The sequence below is a fragment of the Melanotaenia boesemani genome, chromosome 6 (genome assembly GCF_017639745.1).
Source record: "Melanotaenia boesemani isolate fMelBoe1 chromosome 6, fMelBoe1.pri, whole genome shotgun sequence".
Classification (NCBI taxonomy): Eukaryota; Metazoa; Chordata; class Actinopteri; order Atheriniformes; family Melanotaeniidae; genus Melanotaenia; species Melanotaenia boesemani.
Window position 1 is genome coordinate 23,218,334 of NC_055687.1, and position 18,810 is coordinate 23,237,143.

General features: G+C 37.2%; 2 protein-coding genes across 3 annotated transcripts; one reads left to right on the plus strand and one right to left on the minus strand.

The window, feature by feature from the left end:
* Positions 1 to 2,908: 2,908 nt before the first annotated feature.
* On the minus strand, positions 2,909 to 6,028 carry stmn1b (stathmin 1b). Of its 2 annotated transcripts, none has more exons than XM_041987322.1 (5): positions 5,910 to 6,028; positions 4,318 to 4,360; positions 3,900 to 4,072; positions 3,603 to 3,794; positions 2,909 to 3,504 (listed from the first exon to the last, which is right to left on the minus strand). In XM_041987322.1, exons 2-5 carry the CDS (start codon positions 4,331 to 4,333, stop codon positions 3,445 to 3,447), a joined length of 441 nt encoding a protein of 146 aa, XP_041843256.1. In that variant the 5' UTR covers positions 4,334 to 4,360; positions 5,910 to 6,028; the 3' UTR covers positions 2,909 to 3,444. The 2 variants fall into 2 exon arrangements, with proteins under 2 accessions (XP_041843256.1, XP_041843255.1); XM_041987321.1 differs by having other exon boundaries at positions 4,312 to 4,360.
* Positions 6,029 to 9,775: 3,747 nt separating this feature from the next.
* Positions 9,776 to 17,379, plus strand: serinc2l (serine incorporator 2, like). The gene is made up of 10 exons (XM_041987319.1): positions 9,776 to 9,892; positions 10,660 to 10,821; positions 11,141 to 11,328; positions 11,438 to 11,517; positions 12,842 to 12,979; positions 13,244 to 13,413; positions 13,732 to 13,822; positions 14,555 to 14,705; positions 14,814 to 15,023; positions 15,581 to 17,379. The coding sequence occupies exons 1-10, from the start codon at positions 9,854 to 9,856 to the stop codon at positions 15,717 to 15,719; spliced, it is 1,368 nt and encodes a 455-aa protein (XP_041843253.1). The 5' UTR covers positions 9,776 to 9,853; the 3' UTR covers positions 15,720 to 17,379.
* The last annotated feature ends 1,431 nt before the right edge of the window (positions 17,380 to 18,810 follow it).

Below are 18,810 nucleotides of genomic sequence, written 5' to 3' on the forward strand. Positions count from 1 at the left end.
GCTGCTGGCCCGATACCGGTAGAATTTGACGGACAGATCTTTCAGCCAATCAGCACTCAACGTACTCGTCTCCCTAGCGACTGTCCTTTTTGTTATGGCCAATCGGAGCTACCTCTCTGCCAACAAGCCCCGCCTACCATCAACTGAAATTCTTCCACTGGCACACGGTCTTTCTGTTAGATAAGGTTTTACAGGGTGCTTAAGCTGCCGGTTGTCTAGCAGTTAAGATCATATTCAAACAGCCTGTTAACTGTTTATAACCTTGTCCAGAATACTTTTGTAATTATTATAAGTTGCTAAATTAATCTTTTTAGATATTCTAGCAGCCTATTCCTCAATCCTTTCGAAGTCACCTTACTTTCTGCACTGTCTTGAAATGACAGTGTCATTACTGAAGTCTTTACATAACCCAAACCTGTTTACATGTCAGTGATCCTGCTCCCATGTGCACCTTACCTGCATGCACCGCTGTTGGTTTGTTTGCATAAAAACAAACACATATAAAAACAAAGGTTTCACAGAGGTCAATTATCCAAAAACAAAGGTTTCACAGAGGTCAATTATCCATAAAAGTTAATGTTATATATATATATATATATATATATATATATATATATATATATATATATATATATATATATCATTTTAGTCCAAACCAGGAATAGAGAACTGTCACAATTTTGAAGTTATGCTCAAACATCAACATCAACATCAATCGACATGCACTTAAGACAGAATTTGAGGCATGAGTTTGTGTATTCTTAATATTCCTAAAGTCAGAGTTTTGCACTTTAGAAATGAATTTCCAAATCACACTGAGAGCTTCACTTAAAAAACAAGCAATTTCCCTGCTTGGCTGGTGTGCTCACAACCGTGTTATGGCTTGTGCCATTCCCTTGTTTCACATTCACTAACAAAGTTCTTTTGTTGGACTTAGTTTCTGAAAGATCTCTATTGTTTCTTGATTCATACCATCCTACTCAGTGTATATTCTTTACAGAGATAGATCCAGGGTGTGCCTATGAAAACAATGAATCTGTGTTGGCCTACTGGGTGTTTGGCCAGGCTGGGGTGATATATGATTTAACCTGAAAACTGTCAACTTTGGGGAATATAATCTGTAAGTAAATGCTGTGTACAGTGTATCTTGGAGTATGATGGGAAAAGTCATTCCAAAACATTCAGAGGAGCCTGAGAAAAAATATGTTGAAATAGAGCCAGTTTTTTGTCCCCTGCATGGTTAAATAGGAGAGAAACGCTGCACTAGGGGATGTCGTTCTGGCTGATGATTCCAGCAGTTTCTTCTAAACAAATGACAAACTGTGTAGCATGTTGAGGGTATGTGAAGTAATGCAGGCTCAAACTGAATACCGCAAATGTGAAGGGATCAAACTTGTCATGCAGCTTCAGAAAAACCATTAAGTACATACACAATTTTTTAATACACATGATTTTTTAAGTTGATTTGATTGGAGTAACACTGACTGCAAGCCAGGGTGAACAAACCCAACACAGCTGATGATATGGCATGTAGGCATGGCCTCATAGCTGTTGATGTTTTTGTCTGTTTACAGTGTGCTTCTGCTTGGATATGATGTGAATAGTAATACTTTCTGTTTATATGCTATACACTCCCACGTGATTCTTATCATTGCAGAGATGTCTCACTCTTATTTAGAATAATAGGAACCAGGTTAGCACGTGTGAGGGCAATGCACAAATAGCTGATGATGTAATTACTGATAACTGTGTATGCTGAAACCTTTATTTATTTGTGACTAAGAAAAGATTATTTGAGTGGGTATTTATTTTCAGACACCATGAAAAGGGAATATGAATTGTCATGCTCTGATCAATCAGCTTAATAAATCTCAGAAAGATAAATTGTTTAGCTTGAGTGGATTTACTCATCAAGGCTTTATTTGGTAATAATAGTTTCTTCCCAGGTTTTAAAAAAAGCACCATGGTTATTGTCTGAAATGTGCTTGGAAAGATGCACACAGTATTATTACAATGCATCCATAACACCAGGGGTTTGAGGAGGAATTAAAACTAATGCCCACAATAAGAATTCAACACAATGCATTTTCTCTGACAACTTGCAACTCTGAATACTGGAACCATTGACTCGTATGCTAGATATAAATGCTTTGAATATCACAATGTATGCAAATGTTCTACACCAGTAGCTTGTCATTTGTCTGATATGTTTGCAGATGACCACATAAGCCAAAGAATTGTGTTTGATTAGCTTAGCTGGTTGAGTTGGTGCCCTATATACAGTGGCTGTAGGCCCTGCACTAGCACTGGTTCAGTTCCTGGCCCTGGGGTATTTGTCGCATGTCATTCCGCTTTTCCGTCCTCTCCTCACTGTTAATAAAGACCACAAGAGCTGATAAAATCTTAAAAACATGTTTCAACTTTTACATAATTTCCTGACTGCAGTGCCTTGCCATTAAACAAAATATGAGCGCATTCAACACTAACTTGACATGTTGCAAGTTTGAGCTGCATTATTTGTTGCTATTGCCTACAGCAACTACATCCCTGGACTAAATGGACTATGAAATTAGCTGTACTGAACCTCATATTTCATGCTAGTAAAAATTCACATTGGGCTATTTTTATAAAAATGCTATAATTGAAGGCTTGACTCCATCTGCAGCCATCTGTGAAAATACAATCGTATAAAACATGCCTGTCAAATCTCTCATTATATGTTCTACAAAAGTTATTTGATGTTGTACATTTACAACATAAATGTTCTATAAAGATATAGCTGTATCATTTTCTTTTCCTGATTATCAATGAGGCACACTTGGTAATTGCAATGTGTATGTATATGTAGAATTAGAAACCAATTTATCCTCGAATCTCATTACTGCTGCAAATAAAACCCACCACGAGGTCTCAGCAATGTGAAAGTATTTATTAATAGGCAAGCACCAATGTACCTGAATAGTTGTCATATAACGATGAAACTTACAACATGTTCATTTCTAAAAAAAAAAAAGAATGTTGATAGTCGAGCAATACACAAGCAACATATGATCTCACACTGATATCAAGGCAAATATATTCAACCATCCTACGTAACTGACATACTGAACTGTGGAAAAGAGGATGATTTAAGTCTATTACATGAAGTCTTGTACATTAAAGTCAGTTTAAACTTGCTTTAAATATTAACCATTTAGAAGAACATATAATAAGTATAATCACCAATTTATCACAAGCAAATCCCTCTATAAAAAGCTACAAAGTAACCAGCTGCCAAAGAGAAATCTACTAGAATAAAAGTCAGAATACAGGAACACACAATCTAACCGGTATAATCCACAGCATCAGGATTTCTAACAGTATGACGATTTGGGAAGAATTTCAGATAAGAAAATATAGCTTATCTTTGGACTTGTAAAGACTGCTTTCAAGACCAAGAACAAATTAGTTTTCAGTTTCTTTAATTGACTCCTTGTTCTTCCTCACTTCTTGAAGCTTCTTGTCCTGTTAAGTGTTTGAAAAAGAAATAAAATTATAATCTCAGTGTTAAGTTTTCCTTCTTATCCAACATTAAACTCAAGGACATGTTGGTACAAGCTTACCTTCTCCTTGAACTTTTCATTGAGAGCTGCCATCCGTGCCGTGCGGTTCTCTTTGTTAGCCTCCATCTTCTGATTGAGTTTCTCCTGTGCCAGCTTGCTGAAGTTGCAGCTTTCTTCTATGGCCTTCTGGATGACCTCTTTCTCGTGCTCTCGTTTCTCTGCTAAATGTTTCAGCACTTCAGCTTCGTGGCTCTGACAACAAACACAAGAGTTACTCTGTTCAGTTAGTTAAGAGACAATTAATCTTAAACTAGTTTTCTCACAACTTCATGCAATTCACGTGACTGTTCTAGATACCCTGCGTCTCTCATCTGCAGCTTCCAGTTTCCTCTTAATCTCATCCAGTGATGTTTCCTTTTTCTTGTTGGGGGACAATGGAAAGTCCACCTTGGCATCTGGGGTCGAGGGGCTCAGGATGACCTCGAACGCTTGCCCTGATGCACGTTTGTTCAGCTCCTTCACTTGGATGTCTGTAAATCAGGAATTTTATTTAGTTTTCCAGCAGTGCAACGATCGCTGAACCACTATAAGATTATGTAAACTCTGAGAGGATGGATTACACTGTCATAATTCAAATTCAATCAGCTATTATTTGTGGTGGATGACACTGACTATCAAATTTATCTTCCAGTTTACATTTAGCAGTTTTCTTAAGGGCAAATTCAAAATAATAATGCTGCAGATTAACAATTGTAGTTGAATAATTTACATTTACCAGCACAGCTTTCCATTTCGGCAGAAAGTTTTCTTTAATTCTCCTGCAGGAAAATAAAAAAATAAATAAATTAAAAATCATACATACTGAACAGACAGTCCATGTTTGACAGATTATCATTAAAGTGCTGAATGTTTTCTAATTCTACAGTTAAAATAGAGCAAAGTCCTCATAAACAAGTTGATAACATCAGTCTTGTGAATTAAAATAAATGTTATTTATGTTTAAAATTCTCCACAACAGATAAAAATGGTAAAAATTTCAAGTAATGGACAATGCAGAAGAGAAAAAGTGAATAAATTTTCCCCTAATAAATAAAATGCTGTCATTTGGGCTGTGAAAAGACATGAGAAAGTTCATTTGTAAAAAAGAAAAAAAACTATAGAATACAAACAAAAAAGGTGGGTGTGTATTTTATTTTGTGCTGCTGCACTAGACATTTGTGACTGAGGGTGACAAAAATAAAATTAGACAAAAGCTTTAAAAGGTATATAGTGGAGAATTCTATCAATTTGAGTTTGCACAGGTACAAAACGCATCACTGTGAAACTTATTACTCACATAAACATTTTTTTTTCCCTGAATTCTCAGTTTAAATTTGCAAATCAACATTTTCTAATAAAATATGCACTGATGTGCAAAAATACCCATCAAATTTAAACACATTCAATAAAATAAATGTTTGTGTATCCATGTGGATTATCTTTTTAATAAAAAATATTAACGTAAAAGAAATCAAGTTTTTTGAGGCAAAATCATCCAAAATAAAAACAATAAAAAACTGGGGCTCTGCCGTTATTCGTCTTCCCTGCAAAAATGGCAGTAATATTGCATGTACTGTATAGCAGCACGATAAAAAATATATATATAGTTACGCAATCTATTTAATTACCAGGCATGACAAGATATGGCATGTCAGGCAAAACAGGTTCTCCACCTCTAATTCCCCTGTTAAATATTTGCAAGTAGTCACTCCACGAGGCTGAAGTACGACTTCTTGACTTTGTCCCCCCTCTGCTGGAGGTTGCACATACATTTTGCAAGAGGTACTCAAACAAAAAAAACAAAAATAGTGGGGGAGGGGTGTCAGAGTTGTCCTGCAAGCCCTCATAAATATACACACAACTGGAAGAGTAGACATAATTTTATAAACTTTATTAAAATGTATATGATGTTAAACAACGGGCCAAAGATAACAAAGCACCTATTCACTAGATTATCAGGCATACGAAGTTCAACAGAAACACAATGTAATTATTTCATGTCGAAAAACACGGATTAATGTTACATAACAATGACAGAAAAACAATATGAATCACCAAAACTTTAGATAAACCAAATAATTTTACGTGCATGGGCGGATGTTAAAAGAAAACTGTGCAATAAAAGTTTTAAAGCTATTTTCTTTTGTTTAATGCGCTGAAAAGCGGCCATAACATTAAACACAGTTAATTACTTAAACTGACTTCAGTGACACTAAAAAGAACCCAAAACGCTGCCAAAATGGTCGAAAAGAGTGTAAATGTCACTAAAGCTTTTTATAAAAGGTCTGAAACCTTAGTTACACGTTTACATGAAAGCATTGTTCTCACCGTCAAGTGCAGTTTAGCTCGAAGAGCAGACCTTTCCCACCTTCTTCTCTCTATTCAAACCGCCAACATCTGCACCTTCGCGCACAAACCCACTGACCCACAATGTCGTCAGTGACGTTTGCAGTTTTTGCTCCAAATCCTCCAATCACAGCAGCGGTTTGAAATATTGGCGCCAGTCGGGAGGAAGTTGGAGGAAGTCATACAAATTGGCATCCTAATGACAAACCCGAAGTTAATCAAATTAAACGCAGTTTGCACGCTTCCAACTGCTTGTGTAAAACTGTACAATAATGTTGTAGTGTTTACATCCTCACAGATTTGAATCTCATAAGTGATGGGTAAAACTAATAATATGAACAATTCTTTTTCTTGAAATCAGATTTAGAAATATTTTATTAATCCCAGAAGAAAAATGCTGGATACATGATGAAAAAACCCAGCTAAAAAGGGTTTGTTCTTACCTCTACATTTTATGAGGGACCATATATAGAAAACATAACAAACTGTATTAAAAAGTCATTTAAAGACACAAAATGTGTGTTATACATTGTGATAATAATAATAATTATGTTAAGGATCCATTTTATCTCATTAACTTAACACAGAACCAAAAACAAGGACTACAATGTGTCCAGTTCAAGTGGCTGCAAAAGAAGCCCAAATCATCAGTCCTTCAGCACCATTTTTGACTGTTGTGAGGTGTTTGTGTTCATATGTTGTGTTTAGCTTTCACTAAATGTGGTACTGTCCATTGCGACCAAAAATCTTAACTTTTTTCTCATCTATTCAAAGGATATTGTTTAAATTTTTTTGTCATCATACTTATATCTTCTACGGCTCAACAAAAATATTTAATTCTAGTTGTAATTATAATACAGCAGCATGATACTATGCAAACCACAGAAGGCTTGTGGTTTGTTTAGACGCAGCTTTGCATACTTAAACTGTGCTGCCATGTTGTTTCTAGAGAAAGAAAGTGTCTTCCTGGCACCTGGTAATTCAGCGTTTTTCTAATTTTACATTTAACATCCTAACTGAGCCTTATGGAGTCAGTTTCTCTTTACAAAGTGACATTGAGACAAAATAATTTGGACATTTACTCCTGAGAAGATTGTAAACAGTCCTGATTGGTTTCTCACTTGTGAATAATCACAAAGATGTCACCAGTGTGTGAGTGTGTGTTAATGGAGAGAACACAGATGCAGATGCATTTCCAGGAGACTTTTCACATTAGAATATATCAGCGGTTCCCAAACATTTTCTGCAGGGCCCCCTTTTCATGGACAACAATAATGTCAAGCTCTCCCATCTCACCATCACTACCACGTGAACCCACTTGAATTTACAACAAAAGGCACCATGAAACAGTATTGTTTGGTAGAGAAATAGTCTTTAGTTTGTTCACATAGTTAAAACCAAATTAGTGGCGGAGGGAAGTATTAATTCCTCTGCTATAATGTGACTGGGACATTATTGTAATGTATAAGGTGAGCTGAGGTGATATCAAGGCTGCTTTAGTTTACAACAGTTGAGTGGTTTATGTCTAAAGTAACTTTTCTTTGTGTTCAGGATGAGACATCCCCAAGTGGTTTATTAACTTCTTAAGGTTAATATTTTCAGCTAATATTTTCTGTCATGCTAACATTTTGAGAAGTACAGCACATTGTGGTCTCTCTTCATTACAAACAGTGAAGCGACCAAAGCTAAATCCAGTACAAAATCATTTTATTTGTTAAAGTATACATTGGACCAGGGGACTCACACTATACTATTGTGGAGTGGCTCAGCCTCCCCCAGCAGCATCCTCTAAAATGAACAAACTGGCCCAATTCATCTCCTCTGCCACTGATTAGACTGAACTACTTCCCTCAAAAGAGGTGTTTCCCATGTCATAAAAACGAACACTAAATTCTAAAATCTCCCTATTTGAACTCCACAAATATCTACAACCTATCTACTCAAAGAACTAATATTGTAAGCCACCCTAAAACTATTTCCCAACCCTAAAACCCAAATACAACTAATCTGACCACCACACACACACCTGTCTTATGGACCTCTCTCTGAACCTTTAAAGAGTGTTCAGGCCCCCAGGAAACCATTTGCCCAAAAACCCTGGAGAGGACACCAGTTAGGTAAGCACACAGACCAGTTCACACCTGACTAAGTCTTGCACACACATTTACACACAACATTTACTGTCTTAAACCATGAAACCATGAAAGGTGGAAAACCATGAATCACACATATCATTATTACGTTGTTTAATAAATGCCAATAAATAATGCAACATTTGTGTGCACCTCTTTTCCAAATCTAATTATCCAACAACTGTTTTGTCTTTTTTTAATCTTCTTTGTTGCATCTCTTGCTTCTCAAGGTAAAAGGAAAAATATCCTGAATCCTTCCAGTGAGTGATGAGTCAGTGTTAATGCATGAGATGGAAGCTGTAAACCTGGTAGATGAATACAAACAATAAAACAGAAAGGCAGATATCAGCTACCAACTGCTGTCAGCCAATTTAGACTGTCACTGCCAGAACAAAGAGGTAATTACAGAAAACTCACAGCAGTGTATGGATATGCCCAAGAGCTGACAAAGGCTGGTTGTGGTTAAATGCCTGTTTACCTGTACTTTAAACAACAAAAGTGATGACTGCTTGCTAAGGTAACACTAGATTCCTGAAGGTACAATTTGATAATATATGCTAAATATTAGGTATTACTTTTAGCCAAGAATGTTTTGTACATACCATGAAAGCAGAGTTAAAACAACACATGTACCCACATACCATGACTTTGAAGTCTCTTAAGCATCATGCTTCAATACTTTTTTACTGACCCAGAGCAGACCCAGAGTCATTTTTGTGTACCACAGTTAGATTAATAAGGAAACTTCAGGAGTTTGTGTTTATTCAGTCCATCTCTGTGATTGTTAATATTTCCTACACTGGTGCTAATAAAGTATTTAAACTTGAGACCTACTCATTTTTGCTTTGTAATATAGTAGATGCCATTTTCTGAGATAGTGATGCACTAACCAAAATAAAAATGTTTTAGCATTACATCCACACTTGCCCAGAGTAACATCAAACATAGTTTTGTTTCATCTGAGTTGTAAAAAGCTTTTAAGGAGCAGGTGTATGGTCTAATGTATTCCTACAATTCTGCTAAATATTTCTATTTTCTATGTTGTTATGTTTTGCATGGATAAAATAAAGTTAAATTTGAGAGTTCAAACAATAGTTTGCTATCTCAAATAGCCATCTGCTAAAATGACTCATAGCTGTTGACGTCATGCAGGACAATGTACAGAATTAATTATTAGGACAAATGATGGGAAACCTTAGCATTAGGCCCAACCTGAAGACTGTTGTGAAATCACTTTCAAATATTTATTTGAAATGTGACAGTGGTTTACATGATCCTATTAAATGGAATGGTATAATAAAAGGTTTATTAGTTTGAAATGCTGCCACCTAGTGTTGGATATGAGAAGTAACTCGACAAATAAAACTGTAATTGTACAACTACTCTATAATCTGCAGAAAGTGTAGTATTTAAAATTTAATGTTATTAAACAGTTTCATATTAAACTCGCGATGCTATATTCTAGTAAAGAGTCAAGTCGTCTGTCTCGAACGCAACATACTTAGTAGACCTAATAGTGCCAGGACAGAAGTCCAGAAAGCCCAGAACCTCAAGAACACCCCGTTCATAACGACCTTAGATTACTTGTTTCCAATATGTATGTTTGTATATATATATATATATATCATCGACATGGACTTAGTCACAGTTATTTATTTATTTTTAACTGTGTAACTGTGTAATTTTATTTTGAAAAACAGTTAAAAAAAAAAACTTCCGGCTCTTTGTGCCAGAGTACACAGCACTGGGGAAGACGTCAGGAACTATATCTTACATTTCAGCTTTTAATCCACAATGGGGGCTTGTTTGGCCTTGTGTTCGTTAGCTAGCTGTGTAAGTATCTTATATTAATACCACTGCTACCTTCTACATTAAGTAGAATCTTGCGTTCACTCGTCTTTCCGCCAGGTTAAACCGACATTAGGAAGTGGTGCTAACGTCAAGTGATAGTTTACTGTTAACCACATAACAGCTAACAATAACAAACCTTTTACCACAAGTAACTAGCTAGCAACCAACGATTAAGACATTATGTAAATGCAAACGAAGACAGCGTGGGAGGCTATCAGTAGTCTCCTCTAAATTTAGTCATTGTTTACTTATAAACTATGACTGAGGAAGTGTCAGCAGGTCCATTACACGATGACGTGAGAAATATTTAGCTTCATTTAGGTGTGTTAAATATTTGTAACAACTGAGTTTTGACAGATTAAGTGTAAAGTATATGATTTTAGCCCTCCTAGATCAACATCTTCAGTTTGATAGATTTCGCTTTATGTAGAGACGCCACTGCTGACAAAGGTGGAGTCTGTATTTTTTTTCTGTTGATTTACAGTGTCAGTATATAAACCAGGGCCAGTTATTCTCAAAAGACAGATATGCTAGTGTCCTCTTCGATCTTGTACTGCAAATTTACCGTCAAGATTAATAATTAACCAGTTAAGTATGTCCATGTGGAACATGACCCATTTATGATTTGCATTATGGCTAAGTAAGCATCTGACTGCATTCACTTGTTATTGATTGTTTTTTCTTATTAAAACTTTTATCCATAGATTTATCACTCTGTTTGTTTCTCCATTATCATCCATTACTCACAGGCCTCCTGTCTGTGTGGCTCAGCACCATGTCTTTTGTGTGGCTGCTGTCCCTCCTCCAATAACTCAACGGTCACACGGCTGGTGTTCTCTTTCTTTCTACTGCTGGGAACCATGGTGTCCGTCATCATGATCCTTCCTGGAATGGAAACACAGCTTCGCAAAGTGAGATCAGCGTTCCTAATTCTACCACCTTATAATTTATGAAAATTAATTGGATGCCAGTGATTAGTCAAGATTTTGAGCTGCTTGAACTATGTTTTCTGTGAAATATGTCTTGTCTTCTGAATGAAGGATTAATTAATTTCTGTATGAAGACTAGAAACATGTATTGACTGATCTACAATGAATCATCTGTTTTAAACAGGAAATTATTTATATGTTTAACTATTGCTACATATTGTCTGTGGTTAAAACTGTGTGAAGTAGTTTGATTATCAGCCTGTTTAATCTGTTTCCTACTTTTTTTTTTTTTATTTAAAAGATCCCAGGATTTTGCCAGGGAGGAACAACCATACCTGGAATTGACAACCACGTTAACTGTGATGTCATTGTGGGCTACAAGTCTGTATACCGTATGTGCTTTGCCATGGCATGCTTCTTCTTTTTCTTCTCTGCCATAATGATTCGCGTCCGTAACAGCAAAGACCCACGTGCAGCTATTCAAAATGGGTAAGGGCTCTGTTGGGCTTTTATTGTTCACAGAGGTTAGTGGATAGAGTACAGTCCATGATTTATATTTGTGTGCTCATGGTGCATTTGTGGATGTTCATTTTTGCAGGTTCTGGTTCTTTAAATTTCTGATTCTCGTTGGGATTACAGTGGGAGCCTTTTTCATCCCTGATGGAACATTTCATACTGGTACTTACAACTCTGTTGAGTTAGATAAAAAGCTCAAATAGGGGAAGGCAACTGACATCACAGTACAGTACTTTTTGTGGGACATAAAACACTGATTTCCTTTTATGTTCCTCATATAAGTCAGTGATGATATAGTGTTAAGCCACAAACCAAAACAAAGTAACACAGTCATTCTCAAATTTAATTGGTGCATTACTGCCACCAAGAGGTGTGGAGTGTGGACCAGAAGGTTTCCAAGAGCCCAAGATGCCAAAACGTGCCTCTCCTGTTATGATGGCGCGTCCCCTCCCAGGGGTGCCCGCCCCCAGTTTGAGAACCACCGAAGTAACATAATGCTGATGAGCTTTGTACATTTTAGAGTGCTTGCATTGTCCAGTTCTCTAAATCATTTGGAAAATGGAAGTATTAAAATGAGACTCTCTTTGACGCAATACAAATAAGTACTACATGTAAAAAGAATAAATATATGAACACAGTTAAAAGTGTGGATGCTTAATAAATCTAATAAAAAAGACTGGAAGATTAACCCAGACACCTTACTTCTACTAATGTTTCCTGATGTTTGTTCAGGTGTTTATGTGTGACTGTATCACCATGCAGCTTTGTAAGCCACGGTTTTGTCACTGATCCCAGCTAAGTTTGTTATAATTCTAAGGCACAGACATTTAAATGTTTACACTCCTCAGAATGAAGTGAGAACAGACGAGACTTTCAGTGATTTTGCATTAAAAGAAAACCTGGTTACTGTTAGTCTTCCAGCGGAAGTCAAAATCACCTGATTTCATCACATTGGTCAGTGTTTTAATTCTGCCTCTAGCAGAGACAAATAATCATGGCCTGCACACTTTGGCAAAGAAGAAAAAAATCCCTTGACTGTACACATCCAAAAAGAAAACAATGTAAAGCGCTTCTAAATTGGGTCCAGTCTTACCTCTAAAACTTTCATGCAAATCTGCCCATAACCTTTTTTTTTTTAAAAAAACATATTTTTTCTTTGTCTGTTACCTTAACAGTTATATGAGCAGACACTACTGTACAACTTAGGAGGCCTTAAATGGACTGTGGATCAATAATTTATTTTTTAGTTTAAGTTGGTGCACAACGGCAATCACAATGCTGAAGTTAACAAAGAACAGTGGCCACACACTATGACATCTGACATACACCACCCACTGAACTGAGCTGTGATGTCATGTTGCTGAGCTGTATTTAGATATTTTTCCTTTTATCAGTAACTATATATATATATATATATATATATATATAATAAATACTGTTCAACTGTAATATGATTCCTCTGTGTGTTGTCTTTTCTGCTTGACAGTGTGGTTTTACTTTGGATTGGTGGGATCTTTCAGCTTCATTCTAATTCAGCTTATCCTCCTCATCGACTTTGCACACTCCTGGAACAAGATCTGGGTAGAAAATGCTGAGGAAACTGGCAACAAATGCTGGTTTGCAGGTGAAGCTAATACTATCCTGTTGACACTAATATATCTATAGCTGCTCATGGCGTCACTGAGCTACATTGTACATGTTCAGCTACTGCAGAATAAAACTTTCATTCATCTACTTTAATTTAGCTTTTTTCATTTTGGAATTTGTCTCGTACGGACAACCAAATCTCTAAAATTGTGACATTCCTGATTTAGATGATTAAACTCTGCCCTTTAATTCATTGTCTGTTTTATACCATTCATTTTCTCCATGTTCTTGTAAATTTCAGGACTGCTGTCTTTCACTGTCCTCCACTATGCGCTGGCTTTCACTGCTGTGGTTCTTTTCTACGTTTACTACACACAGACGGACGACTGCACAGAGCACAAAGTCTTCATCAGCCTCAACCTTATCTTCTGCATCATCATCTCCATTGTCTCCATACTACCAAAGATACAGGTACAATGTTGTATTGTGTTAAACTCTGCAGGTGATGCCACTGAAGAACAAACAGTAACACAAAATTAGTAGTGTTAGTGGGAAAACTGTTGTGGATCAAACACTATTTTAAAGAAAGGTTTCAATAGCAGGAAGAGATGTTTCTTACTAGTAAAACTTCATTTTATTATTGTTTTGTAAATGATCAGTTTTGCTTTTCCACTTTATGTTTAGCCTTTTAATAACCAGTGAGAAGGTAAATTTCTATCAACACAATTTCCTTTGTTATATTTTGCCCCATAAAATGACAAAATGAGTATTTTGTCCTGTTGATTACAGGATGTACAGCCTCACTCTGGTCTGCTCCAGGCTTCGCTCATCTCTCTTTACACCATGTACGTCACCTGGTCTGCAATGACCAACAATCCAAGTGAGTTTCTGTCTGACTCGATTCCTGTTCCATACTTTGGGCAGCATATCAAGATGTGATGATGCTCACTGTTTCCTTTCAATGTACTGACTTTTAAATTACTGCAGCCTCCTGATCATAGAGGTGAGTTTAAACTGGCACAGCACAGGAACCAATAGCTGATGTAGCTAATTTTAGCACACCTACCTTGTGTCTTTTGTGTGATCTTCCTTGTCCTAGGTGGATGACAGCTATGAGTAGTATTACAGTGAATGTAAGGTTAGTGCTCTTTAACCCATGTAGACCTGGGTCTTCCTATCTGCGAGAGATGTTTACCTCTGCGCCGCACCCAGACTAAAAAAGTCACTAAACTTTTTCATATAGATAAACTTTCAATATAAGAGTTTTCAATAAACCAGTTTTGAATTCGCATTAAAATTTGTAACAATGCGATTAATTATGATTACAAATTTAAGTCAAAGATTTTCAGCTATTTCAAAGCAATGGAAATAAAATTCAAAACATCTTAAATTTGATACTTAAAAATATGGATATAGTAAGGTGTTCTTAATGTCTTCAGTCTCTAACCTGCATTAAGTCTTTTTGACTATCAGTCAAGATGGAATTGAAATGATTCATGTTTATGCCATGTGTAAACAGGCTCACCTTATAATTCTACATTTTTCTAACCTTTTCTAATTAGTCACATTTCTAATAAAGTGTGTTTGTGTGTGTATTATCTACGTGTTCTAGATCGCAAGTGCAACCCCAGCTTGTTGAGTCTGGTCTCAAATGTCAGTACCACTGTAACATCTGGTGACAGCCCTCCAGGACCGGTGCAGTGGTGGGATGCTCAGGGCATTGTTGGTTTGATCATCTTCCTCTTCTGCACCCTCTATGCCAGGTAGGTTTACCAAAACACAAGCCTCTTAAAGATTATTTATGTTTTTGTAGTGTTTCTACAAAAAAAAAAAAAAAAACTTTTTCTAAATTGCATCTTTCTGTTTTTCAGCATCCGCTCGTCCAGCAATGCCCAGGTGAACAAGCTGATGCAGACAGAGGAGGGCAGAGGGTCAGGCGGAGAGGGCGTGGTCGGAGAGGACGGCATACGCAGGGCTGTTGACAATGAGGAGGAAGCAGTCAGTTACAGCTACTCCTTTTTCCACTTTCACCTCTGTTTGGCCTCCTTATACATCATGATGACTCTTACAAACTGGTACCAGTGAGTATCTTACCCATGCAAAACATGTTAAGGAAGTGAAAGTTTAGCATTTGCCTGCCATGAATTAAACCCATTCAGCTGCTTGTCAGTGAGGCACTGTTAGTGGAGTTCCCCAGTGAACAACTGATAACCCTGCGGTTGTGCTGCAAAGCTTCCTGTTGGCAAGTTGATTAGATCATTTAATGTTAAACCTACGCACAGTGGGTGAGATTAATATGTAAAATAGCCTTTTAGTAATAAAAAATCATGAGCAGTAAACTAAAAAGGGCAAGTAATTACACCAAAATGTTTGATGTATACGTCATTACCACAAGTGCTGAGATGTGCCGTTTTTAATTGTTGCAGTTTCCAGTACGACCACCAGGTGGTGCCATGCTTAGCATTCTCAGAGCACAGATTGAATTTCCATTCAGGATAAGTCTCTTCCACCCCTGTGCTTCTTCTGACCACTCGTGTGACCACTCTTACAGGAAATTTTAATGAATTTCAGCGCATTTGGTAGGTTTAGTTGGCGTTAACTAAATTGTACTTGTCTTTCTTTGTTTGTTTTCATTCAGACCAGACACCACCATGCAGTCAATGCAGAGCAGTATGCCAGCCGTGTGGGTGAAGATGAGCTCCAGCTGGCTGGGTCTCGGACTCTACCTGTGGACCCTCATCGCACCTGTTATCTTCCCTGACAGGGATTTTAGCTGAGCATGCCATGGCTTCAGATTGCATGGGGCTTTTTCTTTGGAGGTGGTGGGGGTTACCTTGTGGATTGTGTATTTGTTAATTTGAAGGATACTAAAAAAGGATCTGGGAAGGATATTTTTGAGACTTAATTTCTTTTTGTTGCTTAAAAATTATTGCCAGTCCTATTGTTGTGTTTGTGTTGTTTTACTGCTCTATGCTGGGTTATTCCGTACAATAATAATTACCTGAGTTCCGAAGGTAAACTGATTATATTTAGTCATTTTTGTAATTAAAATTACAGCCATAAGGAGTTGTTTTATCTGACAATTTACTTAAATTGATAGGATGCCCTTCCACCTTATGTGCTTTTATGAGTTTTATCTTTGTGCTGAATTTTAGCTATTGGACTGCCACGAAAACTCCACATCAAGGCACTTTTACGGTACTTCAGAAGTTTTATTTTCAGATTTCCTTTTAAAGGCCATTCTTATCAGACCTCACTGATTGGCCGTGTCTGGACTCCTCTGCTGTATGGGGGCAACGAGGGAAGCCCTGCTTAGGAGCCTCAGAGTGAGGTGAGTGCAAGAGCTAGATAAGACTTGCAAGGCACGCCCTACAGATCATAACAAGGTTTCCCTGGTGCTGCTAGCTTGTATGCATTACCACCTTTAGCCAGAGTCCTCACTTAAAGCCAGTCTAATCTCAGCTCTTCCTTGTCTGCTTCAGTTTAAGACAATTTATACCCGGTGCTATGCTTTTCCATGTCAGTCTGTGTTCAGCATTGGACAGCCACGGGCAACTATCTTTACCTTTATAGCAGTGTGTTTGCAGCAGAAGGACTTGTATTGATCCACAGCATTTTGTAGTGTCTAGCTGTACAGATCCAGGCCGATAGTATGAACACCTCACCACCTGTGTTCTCAATAAATGCCATTATTTCCAGAGGTTTGTCAAGTTATTGAAGCAACATAAAGGATTTGTTGTTTACATTTTGGACTGTACAAAAGAACAATCATGCATTTCAGAAATGATAAATTGCTGTTAATGTGTTGACTTTCATGGAAATTTGATGGTTGTGGTAACAGTACTTATGCATTATATAGAAGTTACCTCAATTTTGATAAGACTGGAATGAGAATAAGTTCAGTATATTTTGCACATTTCACAAGACAGTTTTTGCTACAATCCTGAGAATGTTGTCTTTTTTCACCTTATTTTTTTTAGACAGCAGGTAATAATCAAATATCCTGTTGCTATGGCTACATATGAATATTGTCAGTGAAGTTTTTCAAAGTGTTGTGATGAATTGAAACCCTTGTTTGTTTGTTTGTTTGTTTGTTTTAACCGTTGCGCATTTTATTCTTGTAATGGTTTTTATTTGGACAGAATATCCATGGTTAAATCATAATTATTTTTATTTCACAATACTATTAAGTGCCTTTGTGTAGTCCTGCATTTCAGAAAGAATGTGTCACTAATGCAGATGTCCTTATTTGCCTTGCTTTACATCATGGTGAGTCAGTCATTGCATGTCTTAAGGTATTGGTCTTTGACATGAATTAATACAGTAATGTATAAACACTTCTTTTTAATAAATGGTGGGGAGTTTGTCTTACTTTTTCTTTATGGAGCGTCAACATGGCGTGTAAAAACAAATGTGTGAATAAAAAGATGAAGCATATGACTCTTCTTTACACTTGAGGATTGTACTAATGTACATGGTTATGATGGTTGGTGTAGTGGAAACATTAATCCCTACCTGGTCAACACAGTGCAGGACAAGTTTGTGCATCACCGTAGGCCGTTCAGTTATGTGACACATCATTTTTAGAGATTAGGGAGGAGCTAACAGGCATATCACAGTATGTTCTGTACTTTTGTGTGTGTGGGCGGGGGGGACTTGTAGTATACAGCATAGAGGCACCTCAAAAACAAGCCAGCTGTTGGGTTATCTCACCTTTGCTAATTGTTCACTTCTGTTTCTGTGACTGATATCCAAAGCTAAACTGAGAAGGCATGATGTTCAGTGTATGAAACGTTTTACTGTGTTTTACACCTTTTCCCCAGGTTTAGGGTAAAGCATTAAATGTTTGGCCAGTCTTCTCTGGTGGTACAGGGGCAGGGCTGCAGGTGCCAGCCTCTGCTATGTTATTTCCTTCGTGCCTGGCTGGTAGACGGGGCATGTTAGTTTTGGCTGGTACAGCCACACAGTCCAGTTGGCACTGCATGGAAATGTTCAGGACACAGTACCTCCTGTGGACTTGCACCCTCCCATGACGCCACCCCTCTCTCAGCCTATCCATGCCACTCCTGAGCTGATGTTTGTGTCACAGTCTTTCCTATTAAGAAGGGAAGACAAATACTTGTGGAGAAGACTGCAAACAAACTACAGTGTTGTATATGACATCCTGAATAAGTGTCTGTACAACAAACCATCTGGAGTGTCAAGTTAAAAATATTAGCCGTGTTTCAGGTGGTGCATGCAGGTATAACAGTTCTAATATACACTTAATTTTTGTCCCTGCTTTGTACTAAACTGGTAGTGACATGTACATGTAAAAGTAGTATTTATGCATTGTCAGTTACCTTCAGGAATCATGTTGAGTTTGAGTAGTCTCAGAGGAGGTTCAGATTTTGCTGGCTTTGCTGACAAATTAGGAATATAAAGCTGCATGATGATGCATTTTGAGTAAACTATTATGAGTGTATCAACACACAGAAACCAGACAGCTAAATTTATCTAACTTGATCTAAAACTTACATAAGGGATATCCGTCTCATATTCAGTATCTACCAACAAAAAAACATGGCATAGCTTAAAAAACAATAACCAGATACCAATTATATTTAGCCAGTCTGAATTGAGAGAAATAAATACAGTAGGAAATAATCTGGTGAAATTACAGCCTGAATATAATGGAGACAAAACACAGTTAACATTATATCCATACATACTATTTTCCCTAAAACTAGAATACAACATGTTGCAGGTTAGAGTTCCTATCAACGCTTGACAGCAATGTGCATCACACCAGCCTGACACAGACTTCACCTCATGGATCACGTGCATGGAAAGTGAGCTACATCGAGTCTTGTGCAGACATTGTCCAAC

Coding starts and splice junctions, on each gene's coding strand:
- stmn1b (XM_041987321.1), bottom strand. CDS start 4,333: ATGGAAAGCTGTGCTGGTAAAT. Junction 4,073..4,311: donor GGAAAGCTGTGCTGGTAAAT/GTAAATTATTCA, acceptor CCTGATTTACAG/ACATCCAAGTGAAGGAGCTG. Junction 3,795..3,899: donor CTGCAGATGAGAGACGCAGG/GTATCTAGAACA, acceptor GTTTGTTGTCAG/AGCCACGAAGCTGAAGTGCT.
- serinc2l (XM_041987319.1), top strand. CDS start 9,854: ATGGGGGCTTGTTTGGCCTTGTGTTCGTTAGCTAGCTGT. Junction 13,823..14,554: donor TGCAATGACCAACAATCCAA/GTGAGTTTCTGT, acceptor TACGTGTTCTAG/ATCGCAAGTGCAACCCCAGC. Junction 15,024..15,580: donor ACTCTTACAAACTGGTACCA/GTGAGTATCTTA, acceptor GTTTTCATTCAG/ACCAGACACCACCATGCAGT.